The 20,058-nt window shown below is 37.0% G+C and overlaps 1 protein-coding gene across 1 annotated transcript in view; it reads left to right on the forward strand.

Annotated features, from left to right (window-relative positions):
* vipr1b (vasoactive intestinal peptide receptor 1b) overlaps positions 1-20,058 on the forward strand; it is a 53,380-nt gene that overhangs the window by 13,215 nt on the left and 20,107 nt on the right. The window contains exons 4-5 of the mRNA XM_040127649.1: positions 12,984-13,084; positions 16,427-16,524. Coding sequence (XP_039983583.1) covers positions 12,984-13,084; positions 16,427-16,524 — 199 coding nt within the window. The remainder of the gene's footprint in view (positions 1-12,983; positions 13,085-16,426; positions 16,525-20,058) is intronic.

A 20,058-nucleotide genomic window follows, 5' to 3' on the forward strand; every position in this document is an offset into this window, starting at 1 on the left:
TATTCTGATATTTATAAGTGTATTTGCATACAGTTGAGCCTTTGGGTAGATACTGATGATGAAATGTGTTACTTGCATGGGAAATGAACATTTAAATTCATCAAACTGGTGGTTTCACCATCACCTCCTGTGGACATCAGAAAATTATGAGAAACCATGTAGAAGGCCCACGGCAAGCAACTTAAAAGAAAGTGGATATTGATTCATGAGCCTCATAAAGAGTACCATTACAGCACTGTTATTTACAGGAGTAATCCGTAAAATTTCAGAAGTTTGACCATTTATGTAATGTTCGTAGCTTTTTAAAGAGCAAGAAGAATAAACTTCTCTCCCGCTCTCTAGACCAATGCTTTAGGCATTAAAGACAATGCATTACAGACAATGCTCTGGAACAATTTTATCCGGAATAGTGTTGACCCTGGGAACTAATGTGGTGCATTAAAAAAATGTTTCGGATAGAGACTGTGGGTTCACCTGGTTCTTCAAACACCATATAAAAGTTTATCAAGGTTACTGTAAACCGTATATAGTGTTTAAATCAGCCAAATGAAAGAAAAGATTTCAACTGCACAGTCATAGATTACAGTCAAGGTCTGAGAAAACAAGCATAACCTTTGTTTTGGAAGAAGCACAGACACAAAGAGAGGGGAGGAAGAGAGATGTTCCAAAAACATAGGAAGAGAAAGAGAAACAACTTTACATTTTGTGTTTTGTTCATTGATTCCTTCTTCATTCATTGATTATGAGAAAATGGGCCCTTGGGCATAGACAGGTAAAAGGCCCCCCACTGTCAAATATAGGACCCCCAGACGGAAAATTTGTTTTATTTGTAGTTGTTTTGTGTTTCTTTGTGTTTCTTTTTAGTCCTTTTTTTCTATCCTTTTGGTTATCTTGTGTCGCTTTTGTGCTCATTTTGTGTCACCGTTTGGTAGTTTGGTGTTTTTTCTTGTTAATTTTTCGTCTCTTTGGAGTTTTTGCATCTCTTTGGTCATTTTGCACCCCCTTTGTGGTTGTATTGTGTCTCCTTATGGTATTTCGTGTCTTTTAACTGAGCTCCATTACTTTAACATGAAATATTAACAGTTACTTCATACAGAGGACTCTGGCCCAGGGGCCCCCTGACATCCATGGTTTTGCGGAATCAGCTTTTGTCTCTCTACCAAGAACCAAGTTTATTGACAGCCTTCACCTTCAGCTATCTTCATAAAGTAAAATGTTACTTCATTGACAGGGTTTTATTTTCTTCCTGACTTATTTTAGCTCATCAAGAAAATTTTATCTTTTTAGTGGTCCTTCTTTTAAAAACTAGACCTTAACTTTGTGTTTTTGCAATACTGTCTCGCTTGTCTGATTCTGAGTCCTATGATTTGGTTGCATTTCTGCCATTCGCTTCCTTTTCTTTCAAAACCTTGTGTCCTTGTATATTGCTCTCACCAAATCAACTTCTCCGCTCCCTGTAAATTCTCTGAGACCTTCAAAGTTGCTTTTAATACCAGCACTATCAAAACTTCAGCTCCCTGACTCAACAAACAGGAACTTATTTCTTGACTCTTCGGCTTCCCTTAAATTACATTACCTTCTTTTTCTACAGATTAAGCAAACAAGATATATGTTAATCAGTGGTATTTAGAGGTACAGGTAGACTGATGTTTTTACTTTTAGACAAAGCAAAACTAGCTGTAGCTGCCCCCCTGTTTCCGGTCTTAATACTAAGCTAAATTAACCAACTTTTCTGTTTAATTTTCTTGAAAATGTAACTCTTTTCCAACTGCTACCTTTCTCAGAATAGCATTGATTGAAAAAATGTTGTAGTTATCCCACTGAAAGTGACTAATGACCTGCTTCTTAATGAACTTTTATGCTTGTGTTGACCTGGTGCTCCCGAACGCTTGTGATTTGATTGGCATTCCAGTGGTTTATGTCATGAGCTACGCTGTTGCCAGGTGACTGCCAACAAAAAAGGATCTTCCCTTGTTTCCTTTACAAAAATGCATTAATTTGCTTTGCATTTGAATATCATGGTAAAAAACTGGCCAAAAGGTAACTTCCATGGACAAAATATAGCCTATGTTAGAACTTGTGAACTAAATGTCACAACTTGTGGACTCGGACTTATCAGAAAATTTATACCTTTGAAGTCATTAATACTCATACTGTAATCAATGGCTCATTCAAATGGACTTTTGACACAGTTAACAGGAAGTCACACAAAAGAATCCCTGATATTATTTGATCACTTTTTCATTCCTCGTCCTGAACTCTGGGGTTCCTCAATGTCCCAGCCTCGTTTGTATCACTCGATCTATTTTACAGACTTCCAAGGGTCAAATCAACCTGAAGTGTAAGATCTTCTAAGTAGATACACAACTCCTCTCCCTCTGAAACAAAAAGACCATGCAACTTGAACAAGGACTGTAGTTAAGACATCAAATGTTTGGTGGTTCAACATTTAATTTATTGAGTTGATAGGAAAATTAAAAATGCCATCTTTGATAGAATAACATTTGCTTTGATCGCCTGCCAATTTAAGGAGTATATAAAACACCTTGGTGAGAGTTTTTAATCTTTGTGCTGTAGTGCTCTTATACCGACCTGTTTGTTTCAACATAATCTTCTAATCCTTGTCCATGGATGTAGCAAAATTCATGTTTGCATCTTCTGCAGTTTAAATTTTATTGTATGCAACTGGTCCTTCCTTAGGATAAAAAGCATATATTTTGTTCTCCTCCCAGTGCATTCCTGTATGCTTTAGCTGTTCTTACAGACCTACTCTCTATTTGCCACTGTCCCTTGATATATCAGCCCTTTTACTCAACTACATGACCTTCAGACCAGTTAATATCCTCTATCAGTAGACACTTTTAGGCTGTGCTCACTTATTGTCCAATTTCAAGGGATAAACATATTTTACACCTGCTACACTCCAAAATAGACCACCATCATCATCTCAACTATTATTCTTCACCTTTTTCAGTTTTGAACTTATGTGGACATTTCATCTTTTGGTATTACTATTCTGATATTCGACATTTATTAAAAAGTTTTTATAGTTTGAACAACTTGTGTTTTATGTTTTTATAATTTAATGAGGCTCAATCTACAGTGTGAGCAAAAGTCAGTGTTCATGCCAGTCATGAATATAAACTTTTTCTGCTTTTTCTTATTCTTCTTAAATTTGCCTTGAATTAAATATTGAGCTATTAAATTAAACCCACTTCACAGCAGGGTACACAGTGGTTCAGATCAGCATGAACACCAGTTTGGATATTTTCTGTGATGTTTCTTGACCCAAACCTCTCCTTCAGACCTTTTTTTCTTCTTCTCAAGAGTCATTTTCAAATCTGTTCTGATGGATATCCATTTCTTCTTTTCAACACCTCTGAGCTATTTACCTCCAGCTTTTTACTAGCTCCTCTTGTGCTCCTGACTATATGACCCAGCCGGTCAGTGTTCATTCTTGTCCCCTGGCTGAGAGATGTGGTAATATCCATCTATTGACAGTACCACTGGACACAAGAAAATGGGGCTTTTATTATTAGGTAACCACTAACATACTAATAGATGTTACCTCACTGTAAAATATATTCTGTATGTACAGACCATTTACAAACCCTCCAATGAGATGAATAAGATACTAACTTGGGTAGTAATCTGGCAGTTTGAAAGGATTTCAGCAGGTTTTCCCCAATAGAAGTGCATATTTACCAAAAGACCAAAGTCTCAACTTAGTTTTTGACTCATTGTTAATGTAAATGTATTAATCCCCTCCCTGTGTCCATCCTTTTTCCCTGACTGTACACCTCTGTTTTAACATCTGCTGGTTCCCACATCACTTATATAAGACTATTCTTTTATCCACCTCAAGATATAATACAAATAGTTAATTAATCCTCAGTTTCTCGCTACTAACTTTTGTAGCTTTTTACCTGAGTAACTTTTATTGGTTTTCCCCTTAATCTTGGTCACTACTATTTCCATTTCTTCATGGTTTTACTTTAATCCTACTCCAAAAAAGATGAATACATACTTTTAACACATAGAGTATACACACTTCACATTTTTATTTGGTCAGTTTAAGCTCTGCTTTAGCATACCCCCAGCAACATTTTGGGAAATGTGCTTATTCGCTTTCTTGTCAGGAGTAAGATCAGAATATTAATACCAATCGCATGGCTGTACGCTAAATATGAAAATACAGCTAGCAGCCAGTTGGTGGCTGGTAGCTAACCGGCTGCTACAGCTAGGAACCAAAGATAAAAAAATTTAAAAAAAAAAGCCTGCCAGCACCTCAAAAACTCAGTAATTAACATGTTAAATTTTGCTTGTTTAACCCATATGAAAACGGAAGTGAAAAAACAACAAGGAATGGTTTTAACAGGAGGTAAGGCTTGAGCTTTAGAGGTGTTGTTATCTTCCGGAAAAAAAAACAGGCTCGCTCTTTCCACCTGTTTCTAGTCTTTAAACTAAGCTAAAATAAGCTAAACTAACAAGCTTGATATTTAAGGGACGTGAGGGGGGTATTGATTTTCTCATCTTGGCAAGAACGTGAATGAGTATATTCCTTTAAATTGCTGTAAACAATATGAGCTTGTAATTTAGTCTCTAATTACTGCCATGTTTTTTTTACAACAGGACTAATACACTACTAGGATGACTGTTAGAAAACAGTTAACTCCAGTGTTTTTCTGCCTTGTTTTGGCTTCCTCAACTTTGGGTGAACTCTATAACCTTTGAATATGTTGCTGGTGTGAAAAAACCCAACCCATCACCTCTTAAACAGTCAGTAAAATTAAGAATATGGTCTATCTCCAATGTGTGATTTTTTTTTTTTTTTTTTTTCCTTTTTCCTTTTTTCCCCCTCTGGGAGTAATGATGCACTCATACAGGCTTTAGCACCTCAGAGAGTCAAACAGCAAATTAGAGACACAGGGAAATGTGACACTTCAAAGATGAGGGATGCACTTAAAAACCCACATGTATTGATGGCAGGATGACAATGCTGTAACAGCTGAATAATTGTTGAATATACCTTAGAATATGGTATGCACATTTGCACCATGATAGATTAGAATTTTTGTAAAGTGCATACAGTATGTTAGCACCAGCAAGGTCATTTGTGGAGCAGATCATCGTTTTTTTTAATGAAAAAACATGGGAAACAAAATCAGATTTAAACTAACTAAGAGAGGAGTTGTAAGTTAACAAATTATTTAGGCATTTCCACAGAGAGATTAAGAATTTATGTTATATACAATTAATATACTGTATTAGTTACTTGACTTCAGTACATTGTAACAACAAAATGTATATGACTGGACCGCCCTTTACCTGTTTGCTTCTCTTCCATGTCTGTGCTCACATATAAAATATAAATATATATAATTTAATACAGCCGAATTCCCAATAAAGTTTTTCTCATTTACATGTTTTTCTGTGGCTGTTGTTAGACACTGCTAAAATCCTGCTGTTATAACCGTGGCATCGTCTGACAAAATCACAATACACATAAGTTAAAGACAACGGCTGCCCTGTGATTTCAGCTATATTTACTTGTAAAATGATGGCTAAGAGAGAAAGTTAGAACCTCATTCATGTCTGTGTCAGCTGCCGTGTGGTCAGTTGAATGAGACGCATAGAGAGGCGACTATCTTCTACAGAAAGTAGCTAAGGCTTGTCCAAAAAGTCACTAAATTTGCCAGAAGGTGCTTTTGTGAAGAAAACTCGCTAAAGGGGTGTGAAAAATTGGTAAATCTAGTGACAAAAGCGCTAAGTTGGAGACACTGCCTGTTAACACCCCCCTGATGACACAATAGAAACTGTTTGCACCAGATCATTTTGAAAGAGCAACAGCCAATGGGGAAACTCCAATACTCGGCCGCCCAACCAATGGTGTAACTTAATCACGCGCTCAGTCAGCCAGTCAGTCAATCAGTCAGTTAAGGACATTCGTGTTTATAGGGCTGGCCCTACACCAACTAATATTTTTTTACATAAATAACGATTAGAAATTGTTTGAATTTTAAATTTAAATAATAAACATTTAAAGTAAAAATTAACCCACAATTTGCATCAAAATCCGTACTTCTTGAAGTCATATCTCAGTCAAATCAGAACACACAGACATGATACAGATATTTTTTTTAAATTCAGTGTGACTTACACTTTCTGATGTCATCATTTTCTCTGATTTGTATTGTGAATAAATGTCCATAAATCTCCTCAGAAATAATAGAAAAAGACATTCCCTATGACTCCAGAACTTGTCTGAGAATCATAATGTTTTTACGTTTTCTTTAGTGTCAGAGTGACCCAGTGATAGTTGTCTGTTCATCCATGGATACTTTGCAAATACGAACTGCTAGTAGCTAATTTGGCACAATTTTAATGGTGCCAATTTGCCAAAATGTAAACTACTATAGGCTGAAAAAAAAGGGACTCAAGTTGTAGCCCATTAACTGACTCCACGGCAACATTGTACTTCCTTTATGTGCTATCTGTGTGACTGAAAGTAATTAAGAACTAGATTTTTTTATTACTCTACAACAGAGTTAATTTTTAAATTGAAGTCGGTATTGCCTTGAAAATTTTCACTGAGAGGCTTTCAAATTCATTTATATACAAATGAATAATGAATTTCATAAAATTTCGGCTCCACTCTCAGCAAGTGTTTAGATTTGATGTAATTCAGTCCTGTTCCTCTTTAATGATTTTAATATCGTACTTTTGAAAAGTATAAGCAGATGAAGGGTCTGAATGAAGGTTAGTAGGATGTTTTTCAAAGCTAAGTAACCCCATCCTGGAAAATGACTTTTAGGAAGACTAGGTGGAATGGTTATCTACAAATTGAGGCAAATGTCATTTTGTAATGAAAATGTTCACTAACTCTTCTTCTTCTTCACTTTCATACAAACTGAAAGTACACAATATTCATGGCCTTTTGCTGGTATTGAGTTGCATTTCCTTTTGCTCACCCCACATCTCCGCTGGCTTTTTTAATTTGCATGTCATACTGTGATTGCTTTTCTTTTAATAAGGAAAATAAATTAGGAGTAATAGCTTTTACCTTGGTATTGAATATCTGTTTTATGAAAAGGTGTTTTTTTTCAGACACAACCCCATCCTAAAGCACTTCTAAGCTTCTCTTTTTGAACATGTCACAACACCATGGTTGTATTAAGCAGCCCTGTAACCAGTTTACTTAATGCCTCTTTCATCTGGGATCAGGGATAGGCCCGCTGCCTTGCCTCCCTGCTGCCTTGCCCACTGTTGTGCAGGAGGCCTGTTCCACACCACTGAGTTAGCCAGCCCTACACCCACATCCAAAACCACACTCACACAGTGGAACTAAGCGAGAATAATTACAGCAAGGAGGATACACACCTTCTAAACTCGCATCCAAGTGATGCATTTTGAAACAAGATGGTCTCTCTATTTTTGTTTACTTGCTATGACCTTAACTGTTCTGAGTTGGCCTGTCTCTCTTGTCAACAAACTTCATTTTTGCAATTATTTTCTTCTAAACTCTGATGGATTTCAACATTTATTTATTCCAGACTTAAACTGTACAAACGTACCTTTAACATGTTGTGCTACTGATCATAAAGAGCTAATCGAGTACACTAAAACCTAAATGGAATTTGAGAAAAAGTAAGTATACATTTTACACTAGCTTTTTTGTTGCCACCTGATTTCTGTGAAAGAATTACCGTATGTTGAGATACAAGCAGTTCCAGTAGTACAGAAGGAGGATGTTGTCACCTGGTCTGATCCTGTTCTTCTGTGGCAGCAGCCTCACGCACCAAATCACAACATGCAACTGTGGATAACTATTTTACTTCCAGCATTGGCATGGCAAAAGAATCTGACTGAGCACAGGTGATAAAAAGGAGTATGGGATCTGGTTTCATAGCGTGTTTACTGACATGCCTGGATGACAGTTCGCCAACGCTGTGACAGATGTCGAAGTAGCATCCTCAGAAGTGACTTGTTCAAAACTGACTTTTGAACCTGTGGAATTCACATTTAGAGTCAACTATCTGGTCTGTTGGAAGTTTTGTGTCAGATCCCTCTAAGCCCCTTTACTGCACCCACATGTGAAAGTGAAATTGTTTCCCTGAGCCCAGAGGACGTTGTGTATACTATGTTTTTAAAATGTCATCATGACAGTGTTAAAGCTCTGATTAATGTTGGAAGTATACAAATAACAGTAAAGTTATAAGGAGATTGGTGGCTGCCGGTATAGGGTAACTGAAGAAGTGCTGTGTGAATTTCCAGAAACCTATTGCAAATAAAATTGCTTTATAAAATCTCAATAATGGAAAAGGTAACTCAGTAAAGGTTTAATAGTATTACCACCTGTGAATGCAGAGCTTCTAACAAGAATGACATACGGTGGATGCAAATTGTGAAGGAATTTGACTTTAAACTGAAGGGTAAGAAATTGAGACAACAGCTTGAGGTAAAGTCCTTTGGAGAGATAAACAGACACGGACTTAGACTGTAGCTCAGGGATAAATCTCTTTAAATCCACAACATAAAAAACAAAAACAAAACTCTGCCCTTTGCATGGTTTAGCTTCTTCTTTCTTTCCTTTTTACTTTTATTCTCTGTTACTTTCTTTCTGACTCACCTTCTCAATCTCAGTCTCCACACACACATGGACTCTGATGGCAGGTGGATATGACTGCTGAGGTTTCACCATTTTGACATTTTCAGGTTAACAGGACACTCGTAAAGTCTGACTGATATGACCTGGGGGAGCATTATGAAATGAGATCTATCTATCTATCCATCTATCTAGCTATCCATCTCATGTCTTTAATCTCATCTATATAATATAATATAATGTTATGTTATGTTATGTTATGTTATGTTATGTTATGTTATGTTATGTTATGTTATGTTATGTTATGTTATGTTATGTTATGTTATGTTATGTTATGTTATGTTATGTTATGTTATGTTATGTTATGTTATGTTATGTATCCATTAGATGACCTCCTGTTAAATTTACAAATTATCTATGTAGTTATCTGTAAAATTAGAAACTTTTGGGGCCTTTTGATGGTTTCTCTAAACTAGTTCTTCAGATTTTTTGACTACGTCAGAAATTCAGAAGTGTTTATAGGTGTTCCAGAAGGCTGAGTGAAAAGTCATAGAGAGAGGGGGAGAAACATGATATCATTTAACCTTTTAACCGCCTGTGGGATGCTTTGGCCCTAGGCCTGTCTTGGTCTGTGCCAGACTGATTCTTCACACCACCTTGACACATTATACATTGTTTGAAAGCACTAAATCTCCTGATTCTATCTGTACAAAGTACTTGAGGATCCTCATATCACTGCAACTATCTACAGTATCTGCAGCTGTTGACACAGAACTGGTTCAGACTTGTGGCTATGGATCCAAATTGTTTTCCACACAAAAGGTAACTACTATAGACCTAATATTGTCTTTTGTATGCCAAAAAAAAAGAAAAGAAAAAAAATAAGTGAGTCAAAAAAACCTTATATTTCTACGATGTTTGTGCCCCTTTAACTTTGGTTTGGTATCTCTTATGCTGACTTTTTGTTGTAAAATTTAGAGAGCTCCCTTTCAAAGGAGTGTGTGTAATCAAAAGACTTGTAGTATTGACATTCAAGTGCCACAAATAGTAAATAGTAACAAACGTAAAAGAGAGCTAGAGAGAGAAGTTCAGTCAGTGGCTCCTTCCGCACCTCCGCAGAGTTTGCTAATCACGGTGCGAAGAGGGCGTCAATTACGGATCGTCGGTTTCAGAAATGGTTGGACACAGCCCCCCCAGTATCCACCTTCAGAAAGTAATGAGGGGATGAGGATTTCTGAAGCTATCCAACCTTCTGACAAGCAGTTCTGAAAGACTATAAAGCCTGCTTAAAAGCATCTCAATTTTAGCCACACTAGCAGGGTGGGCTAAATAACCTACAAGTCCTGGAGTCCTAGTGACCTTGGTGATCCCCCAGCTTTCCTTCTAACATTATCATAAGATCAAATTTTCAACTTGTCCAATACTTTGGTTTATGACCAAATGCCTGCAAATAAATGACATTCCCATCAGCCTCAGCTATACTTTGTGTTGAGTGCTAATTAGCAAATGTTAGCATGCAAATAAGCAAAACCAAAATAGTGAACATGATAAACATTATGGCTGCTAAACATCAGAATGATAGCATTGTTATTGTGAGCATGCTAGCATTTAGCTCAAAGCTCTGCTGTGTCTGAGAAAAAACTCACAGAGTTGTTAGCATGGCTGTATACTCTTGCCTGTATACTCTTGTTGTATCCTTTTCCTATCTAAATATCATTTTATTACTCAACTCTTTTAGGCATTAAGTCTGATTTCAAAATCAGTACCAGGCTGGAAGCACATCCAGTACTACTTAAGAAAAGGTGACTGTATCCTAACAATTGAGTTTCCAATTATATTTACTTGGATTTTTGCACTTATTGAATTTTCAGGCAGGTACAGACAAATATACAATACACAAAAATAGGTGTCCAACAAGCTGTTGCCATTCTTGCACAAAACCATGTTTGAAAACTCTATTTGTCTATTACAGTAGGAAACCGTATCTGAAAAAAATGCTACCATCCCTCATGCTACACCGTGTATGAATATGTCTAATCAATCATCCCCCTCACCTGAATCAAAAGGGATTTGTGGGCAATCTGTATCTTGGAGCACTACTGGATATGCTACAGTCAATACTGACAGATTTTTCAAAGACTCGAAAATAACAAACTGGAAAAAACTGTTTATAGTCAGAGATGATTGCAAGAAAAAAAAAAAACTCTTTGTGTGTCCCTTGGTGCTTATTTTCTTAGGACAACGTAAATCACAGCAGGAATAACCTGAAGTTGACTGTAAGTTTAGTTGTAAATGACTGCTGAAGATGCACCCCCTGTGAAAAGACGCGTTGTCTCAGGTGACCATGACTCAGCTCAGTGGGGTCATGTTTTTCTCTGCAAATGGCTTGACGCTGTGGCCAATGACAGAGCTCAACTTATGCTTTGTTCTGTCAAACACAAGATTATGACAGCTGCTTGCATGAGGACCTGCCTCATTCAGGACATCATGCAATAAAATGGCCCTCCCAGTTTTTGAAGTCACCGATTAAGCTGTTAGCACTAGTAATGGGTCTCTCAGAGGTGGCGGTCTGGGACCTTCTCCTCCTCTCTGGCATTTGTGGATCCAATATTATGGGTTCCTCTCTGCCAGAGTAAATATCAAAATAAAACAAACAAAATAAAAGTCCTTGTGAAAAAATAATAGTAAAACAAGGTTATGCACTGCCATATCGTAGACCAAAAAGTAGCAAGATTCTCTACCAATGATTAAAAGACAAAAATCCCATAAATAATTGAATGATCTGATCATATCATTAGTTATGGCAAGCTTACTGAAAAATGTGTTGGATTGATTTGTTTTTAGCCATGCTAGCAGCATGGTTCAGGTAATGTTGATCAATCCACCACTTCGGTGCAATCTGAAATATCTCAACAACTATTGGATGGATTGCCATGAAATTTTTTACTGACATTCGTGCTCTAAAACAGATGAATTTAAAAACTCTGGTGATCCTCTGACTTTTCATTTAGCACCATTATCAAGTCAAAATCTTATTTGTCCAATATTCCAGTTTATGACCACATACCTCAAAAACTAATGACATTCTAATCAACCAAATTACTTTATTTTTGTGATGGAAATAGGCAATTCAGGCTTTACAATCCGTACTTTTGTAAAATTATTAAATCTGTTCAAATATTCTGTCAAGACTATTTGTCTGTGAAACAACCTTGAGTTCAGGTGCAGTTACTTTGCTTTCAGGTGCTTTTCTGTCCTTCCCCTTTCTCCCCCTTTCTTCCCTTCCGCAATATTCTGCTATGCAGCAATAAATCTGTTGAAAAGACTGGTGTTGTACCATTCAGACTACAAATGAACACAGAGTCCATGGGCATGAAAGATGACTTCACATCTACTTTAGTCATTGTTTCATTCGGGATCCTCAGGAGGATTTAGCCCACGCCTTCTACAGTACCACTTCCAAAGACCTCTCAAAAGTTCTTTTCTTGACAGTAGAGGAAGGTGGAGAATGATGGTTTAATGAGACTGATGCTGGGTGTGTGTGCAGCAAACTTACAAATCCATGAAAGTGTGTTTGGTTAATAGAGGAATGGATTGGAATGGAACGCTAGAAAATAAGAGAGAAGATAAAGGAGAATTTACTTACATCGTCCCAGCATGACACTCAAACGCAGCCACAGCAGAGACATAAAATAAAACGTGACATTTCAATCTGCATGTGATAACATTTGGTTGTAATTGGTAATGTTTACACGCACAGAGCAACTTGGCTGTCGGCCACATTGTGGTTAAGGTCTCATTTAGGTTAAGCTGTTTACATGAACCTTTAATGCCCCACAAATGAATAAACCATGAATAAATCCCATGAATAAACCAAATACCTATTTGTGGTGCTCCTTTCACAGAGCATTTTAGCTGCAATTAAGTTAAAAAAAAAGCATTTCTTTGACTGTGGAATAGCAGGTTATTTCTAATGCAGTGAGAATGCAATGAAATGATTATATGTGAACAGTATGTTTTACAATCCCATGTTTGACAAGCAACCTGTGTTTTTGCGTATCAAGCATTGACATACAGTAGACAAGATAGGGATCAGAATGTCAGTATCTATAACAGAAGTGCTTTTCTGCAGGCACAAGTCAATAGTAGCTCACATTAGCGGGAGAGAGTCATACAGCAGTTTGTCGAGTTTGAGGTCCTCTAATTGTTTGCAGTGACCTAAGTAGTGTATGCGACAGCGACAAACTCACAGTTTTTCTCACAGAACATAGAGTGTTGCATCAATTTTAAACTAAACTGGTGAGCAGATAAAAGAAACATCTTCTGCCTGGGTAGCCTGGGTGACATCTTTATGTCTTTATGTCTTCTGTATCTCTAGGTAACCTCTCCAAAAACTGCACGGCAAATGGCTGGACTGAGATGAGACCTATTGACATCGCCGCGAACTGTGGATACAATCTCAACAGCACTAGTGATGATGTGAGTAACCCACCATAGTCTATAAAAGGCAGCAGGACAGGTACACAATGATCCTATAGTGAAAGAACTCAGCAGCACAGTGGGAAATCATCTGAAGAGCCACTGGGCAGGAAATATTGAATGGGAATGTGTTTTCTTTCTTCTCCAGGAGGGTGTTGTTGTGTCTATCAGGAAAGTGGCTGTACTGATTGTTGGTTTCACGACTCCAGTGTTTCCCTTGTTGTTCTTCTGTGCCTTCATTCTATCCTTTTTGTGGTGTTTTTCTTATGAATTGCCTCAAGTGACTGGGTTATTTGCAACATGACTGGATGTACCAACAATCTAGAACAGTTTGCATGTCCGTGTTAGGGCTTTAAAAACTAAAGCAATTTAAATGATTTTATGCTATTGGTGAAATCAAAATCAGATCTTTGTAGACATTTTCAGAAATACCAGCAAAGATTCAAATGAGGGAAACTCAAGAAATGTGTCTTTTGAGTCTGCTGAGTTTTATTAAAGGAATACTTTTGAGGAAATTTGCTCATTGGCTTTTTTCCAAGAGTTAGATGAGTAGATACCACTCTCCTGTTGTTCTACCCTCACCGCTTCCCCAATGAAGCTATGCAGATAGCTAACTCTTCCATTGATGACGCATGAGAGTAGTTTTCCCTAATGAACCTTATTCCACATGACGGTCTACAGACAGGGCGAAAACTGAAATAAAAAAACTTGCATCAGTCATGCATAAAAATATCCCTATGATCTAAACAAAATGTTCAGTAAAGTATAATACAGTGGAAAAACCGCTTATAGTGATCACAGTTACAGTGATGAATCGCTTATATTGATCAAAAAGCTTGGGATAGAATCCTTCCTATAGAAATGCTGTTTATATAATTCGCTTGTTGTAATCAGGTAGTCTGCTTACAGTGTTAATTTTGGGTCTTAACTGTTGTAGCCTACCACTGCAAGTTGTCATATGCTTAGGCTCTCTTCTAACTTGTGTGAGGTTTTTGGACATCCAAAGTGTAAAAACCATCCGTGTCTGCTCTCCCAACATAGGTTCACTGTGTCTGAGTGTGTGGGTATGCATGCGCTTGATGTGCACACTTGTGTGACATGTGATAGTTTCCTCTACTCACACCGCTGTGGCTCAGTGAGTTATTTTGCCCTCCCCTTCCTGCTGTGCTTGCGTTTTGGGGCTTTAACAGAGTGTAATTATCATCCTCACTCTGTCACAGCAGCAGGTATGTTACATGAGTGGGGTGTAATGCTTTCACCCTGACCATTCAGACTAGGCTTGGTAGCAGGTTTGTGTTATTTTATCTTTATTATTTTATTTTATCTTTAAATCAGTAAATAACAAAGCTGTCTGTTTCATTAGTTTATTTTCATGTAATAAATATATAAATGACAATCACATGGTAATCTTCATGAGAAATAAAGAAAAAGAAAAAAATCTGTTAAAATAATATTGCACTTATAGTCATACATTTGACCTGGACAGACATGATCACTATAAGTGGTTTCCACTGTATTCACTTAAATTAATAGGGTTGTAGTCAACCAAAAAATATTGTTGACTGAAATCGTAACTACTCATCAACCAATCGAATGGTTGCGGGGAAACGAAAAATCTGCACGTTACCGCTATGCAAACTTTCTACTTGCTGTTTCCTTTTGCATGTTCAACACAGCAAAAACAAACGTAAATTTAAAGTGAGCGGCCTGAACTTCTTTTAATAAACATTACAAGACTCAGAAACCTGCAGGAGCAGGAAAGCCTTTTTTTTTTTTTTTTTTACATTTCTATTTGCGTATGGATTAAACAATGAGTAACAACATGTTAATTAGTAAGCTTTGGAGGTGCTGGGAGAGCTATTTTTGAAGTACAAGGACAGCCCTGCCAGCTGTTGATCCCTGCTTTTATGCTAGGCTAAGGTAATTGTCTGCTGGTTCTGTATACCTAAATCTGCAATAGCTGAATTTTTTAGCCACTCATTTTTTAGCAAGGTGTAAATCATCACCTTTAAGTTGATATGGCTAACTTGTTAGCAAACAGATGCTTATTTACACATCCAGCCAATGCAAAGCGAAATTAGCATTCATTTGGAGTTGCGTTTCTTGCAGCTCTGTATTTGGTCTCCACTAACTCCGGCTATTTAGCAGCTAAATGCTACACTACGGTCATTAGCTAGTTGCTTACTATGTCTGCATATGGGCTGAAACTATGTGTAGAAAGCTGTGGAGGACTGCAGAGTCAGTGATCATTATGTGTGGGTTTGTTACTGCGAGTGACCCCTTTTATTTACACATAATCATTTAGTACAATTTTATTATGGCAATATTGATTATAGCCACTTAAACCCACAGACAAGAGAGTGGTAATGTAAATGAACTCTCAGCAAGAAAGCAAAGAAGCATATTTCAGCAATGTTGAACTATTCCTTTCGTTCTTATACAAAGACTTCATGACCTTAAAAGCAAAAATACTCTTTCTACACTGAAAGTGAATGTACCAGTAAGTCAACATCCATCTTGATTCACTGTAGCAGGCACATGTCTTTGAAGCACAACACCCTTGATTTTCATTGGGCCAGGTCAGTTAATAATTCCTGCCTCTGTTATCTGGCATCATGAGTCATTAGAGGTTATTCATGTTGCTTTCGGGGGCAGGAAAGGAATAAATACATTAAATGTTGGTCTTATTTTGTTTAGTTTAAATGCAGAGAGAGCTAATTTTGTCTGTGTGGCCAAATATGGAGCAGGGTGAAGAGTGGATGTGCAGTACAGGGTGGTAGAAGCTGTCTTGTTGGTCATTCTGCTCTCTTAGTCACAGAGGCAGCCTCATTAGCATGCCCATAGGAAGTCAGGAGGGACCTGGCTGCTGAAGTACTCTAAAAGGAATTTGATGTCTATCTTTCTGCATACTTGATACCTCCATGTGCCACAGGACGCAAAGCTCTTAATCTCGTTTTCCTCATGCACAACACATACATTGCCATGACAGTAACATTGGGACGATACTCTGAAACGCTCTAAATCTTCATGTACTGAAGCCATTCATAGCAGCAGAATTAGCTTACTTTCAGTAGAGTACAAAGATTTTTCTTTATATTTATTAATTTTACGAAGTTTGAGTTTTGTCCTTAACTCCGGTATTGATCTTAACCCTGCTGGCTTGTGATCTGTTACAATAATATAAGGCCATGTCCACTTGTGACCCCTCATCACTGGCTGCATGTAAAAAATGTAATTGGTCTCTGATTAAATTTTACAATGAGTAGACCAAACCAGCTGTTAACCATTTGTGTATCTGTTTTCTTCACCATGAGTTGAATTGATGCTGTCTTTTTATTGCAGGGCAAGTTTTTTTGGCAAGTGAAGATTGGCTACACAATTGGCCACAGTGTTTCCCTCGTCTCCCTTACCTCGGCTATTGTGATCCTCTGCATCTTCAGGTACACAGAAAAACAATACAGTACGAGGTCATCTGTTTATTTCATCAGGATCCATCACCATTCTCAATTTATGCAGAGAAGCTTTGAAAAAATCTTGGCTTTTATTTTTGCTCTAGAATTTGTACTGTTGACTATTATGATAATTCATTATACTGTTGATGATCTTTCCTGGCCTCATGTGGTCGCTTGTTTAGAAAAGGAGAAGGATAAGCAGTCACTGTTGCAGATCCCCCCGCACACAGAATTAATACGAGCAGTTTACCGTAAAGCACGTGACATTATCCCTTCACGATGATATGATATAGGCAACATGTCACTGTCAAACATCTAACACTTTTAACTGGGATTTGATCATCTCAGTTCAATGCAACCTCACACCCAAGCAGAAATAGAAGGCTTAGGTTAAACTGTGAAAGATAAGAAGAAATGTACAAATACTCTCTGAATGAAATAGATTGTCACTCAAACTTGATGATGCTTGATTTTTTGATGGCGCACATCTGCAGCAGTTTGGAGATTATACATCTGAAGTATAGTGGGTTTAAAGGGGCTGATATGTTCCCTATTTGGCAACTTTGATTGTAAGCTCCTCAACAACAATTACACTTTTGATATCAAGAAGAGATCACAGCTTGACATTGCAGCGTTTTCACTGTAAAGAAATGAATAGATGATAGATAATGAATAGATGATATATACAGTATATGAGCATGACCAACAAAATACTGTAGATTTCTTCCTCTTTGTTGTAGGGCATTCCTCTACCTCAGTTATATGAGATCTGAACATTTAACCCCCAGGAATGTTACAAGGAAATGAAAAAAAGCTTTTTACGCCTGGAGCACATTTTATCACTGTACACACTTCAAATGAGTCATTAACTCAGCTTCAAAAACCTCCACATGAGTACAGTAGCTATGAAATAATCTTTCTTTTTACATCAGCCCTCCTCTGCACTCACTTAATCTCTTTGAAATCACAGTCAAAGTAATATGATTCAACAAGCATTTTTTTCTTCCATCTGAACATCTATTCTCCACTATATACCCACTAATTTCTGTTCACGGCCATGGTGAAGGAAGGGAAAAACTCTTTTTTTCTCTTATATTGTAGGAAATTGCTTTTTTGGTTGCATTTTTCATGTGTATTCTATATTCTTTCTCTGCTACTACACTGTGTACAACTGAGTTAGCCACTGATCAGAGCTACTTTTCATGTTTTCCACAAATGCCTGCACAAAGTGTGAAAGCACATCCACCTGAGACTTTTCTTTGTTGCCCAAGGTCATTATAATAAAAAAATTAAAAAAATGAAAGTGTGAAATAAAGGCAACCAACAGATTTGAGCCTGAAGGTGAGTTATGACAGGGCAGTTGGTTTTCCACATGCTCAGGGGGTACTATGCAGAAATGGACTTTTAGTTGCCTTTTATATTGCCGTTGGGAAATATTGAATGATGTAAAAAGTTGAGATTTAGCATCAACCAGAAATAAAAAGTTATACGTTTATGAAAATCAGGCAGTGAAGGAAGTTATTATCACTTTTGTGTAGGTGACAAACCACTTGAGTTTACAGATATAACCTTAGTTTCTTTCTAGATCAACATATATAATTTTCCTATTTGTTGCATCAGTTCTAGCAGCCTCCGCAAATCGGGCCTTATTATTACTGGAAAAATCTTAAATGCTGAGCTATATGGGTTAATCTTCGTATTCCAAACTGTATCATTTGTGTATCTACCATATTATAGATTATGTGTCAGGAATATGGTCAAATGGGTAATTTTAACTTGGTGTTTTCAAAATCCTATTTTTTTTTTAATCCCTCTTTTTTGTAGTGTTAATTTTTGTTTGTTTGTTTTACTAAAGTCTCTCTGAACGTTGTTCTCTGACTGTCCAGCCACCATAGTCGAGAAGACAGAAGATCTGAGTTGACAAAAATGTCAGTCCCTCAGTCTCCTTCAGTTATTACCAGATACTCAGAGGAAAAAGCTTAAAGAGCAGAAGGGGGTGAAACAGCAAATGTTTGGCTGACTTTTTTAACCTGGGTTTCGTCTGTCAGGCTACATACACGCTGCCCTAGCTTACTGGTGAAGGTTGTTGGGACTGTATGTAGCCTGAAAGAAATACCAGCTGACAGTACTCTGGGCTGAAAAATGGTACTGCTAGAGTTAATATTTCTCTAAAAAGATAAAAATGGAAGGCCAGTATGTTCCGTTTTTGGAATCTTATTGGAATTTTTTCTACTGGAGGTGAATTGGCATTTGAAATATTTGTTTTATCCCAGAAATATGGATTTGAAAAAAATTATCTGTCAAAAGCAAATGTAGAAGCTGAATGTTTAAATGCCATTTCAGGGGTAAATGCGTATAGAATGGGAAGAAGAACTCTGGCATTAGTCAGAATTGGAAAACCTTTTGTTTACTTAGCAAAGATTATAAATGTGATCTTGTTAAGTACAAATTTGTCTAAAAGTAAGAGATCACTCACAGATAAGATGTGGTATGTTGCCGCTACGTATTGACAAAGAAAGATACAGTGGGGTGGATGAAAATGAGAGGATTGGTAAATATTGTGAGCTTTAGTGGAAAATAAAATTAATAATTCTGTCCTTTATATCATGATCTGTGACAAATATTCATGTTCAAAACCCAGATTCAGATTGGAGAGTTTTAAATGAATACCCTTTTGACTTTTTTTGAGTGTTCTGACTACATCTCCAAAGAATATAAAGAAAAGAAAGAATAATAAGAAAAATAAAATTTGATGGATAAAAGACTTTTACTTTATGTGGATTGCAGACCATATATTATGTATTTATTGATAACCTGAAGCAGTCATACAATGTGTTAACTGACATGAATTTTGAAATTTGAAAATTTTTCCTTTGCACCAAAGGAATTGATCTCTCAACAGGGAATTATACTTTTAGTATATGTATTTATTCTAAATGAGAAATAATCTTTGTTGTGGAAAATTACAGTCTGTGGTAACAAGTACTGTTGTATCCTCACAGCACTAGCATAAAGATGGAGATTAGTTCTCACATTTGCCCTCAAAACATAAAAAGGATCTCAGTATGATTTTGACCAGCCTGTGATATTATTCACACAGAAAAATGCTCTGAACATCTAAAACTGGCAAGAAATGTTCACATTTACATTGAAGAAAACAAGCATTTAATGAAAAAACAGTCGCAGTTTGCGGCAAAGAGGAAATTTGGATAACAGCATATAACAATTGGCATTTTAAACAGCTGTGACAGCATGTGAACAAGCTCTCCTGGCTATGGAGTTAAGGTTAGATGAAACTTTCATGATTCCCGAGGGGGGTATTAAGTGATTGGGCATGTGGTGCCACACAACTAAATATTTCCTGGCCCTGGGAACAAGCACCGTCGACATTAAACAGTCAATCAGAGCTAATGGGAGCATTGTCACAACCGCCTGTTGCCCCCCCTAATCATTTAATCTTCTAAAGTATGATCATGTAATCAAGAAGTATTAAAAAATTGATGCTTGAGGATTTTTAAATGT

This window comes from Xiphias gladius, chromosome 5, assembly GCF_016859285.1.
Source record: "Xiphias gladius isolate SHS-SW01 ecotype Sanya breed wild chromosome 5, ASM1685928v1, whole genome shotgun sequence".
In the NCBI taxonomy this organism is placed as follows: domain Eukaryota; kingdom Metazoa; phylum Chordata; class Actinopteri; order Istiophoriformes; family Xiphiidae; genus Xiphias; species Xiphias gladius.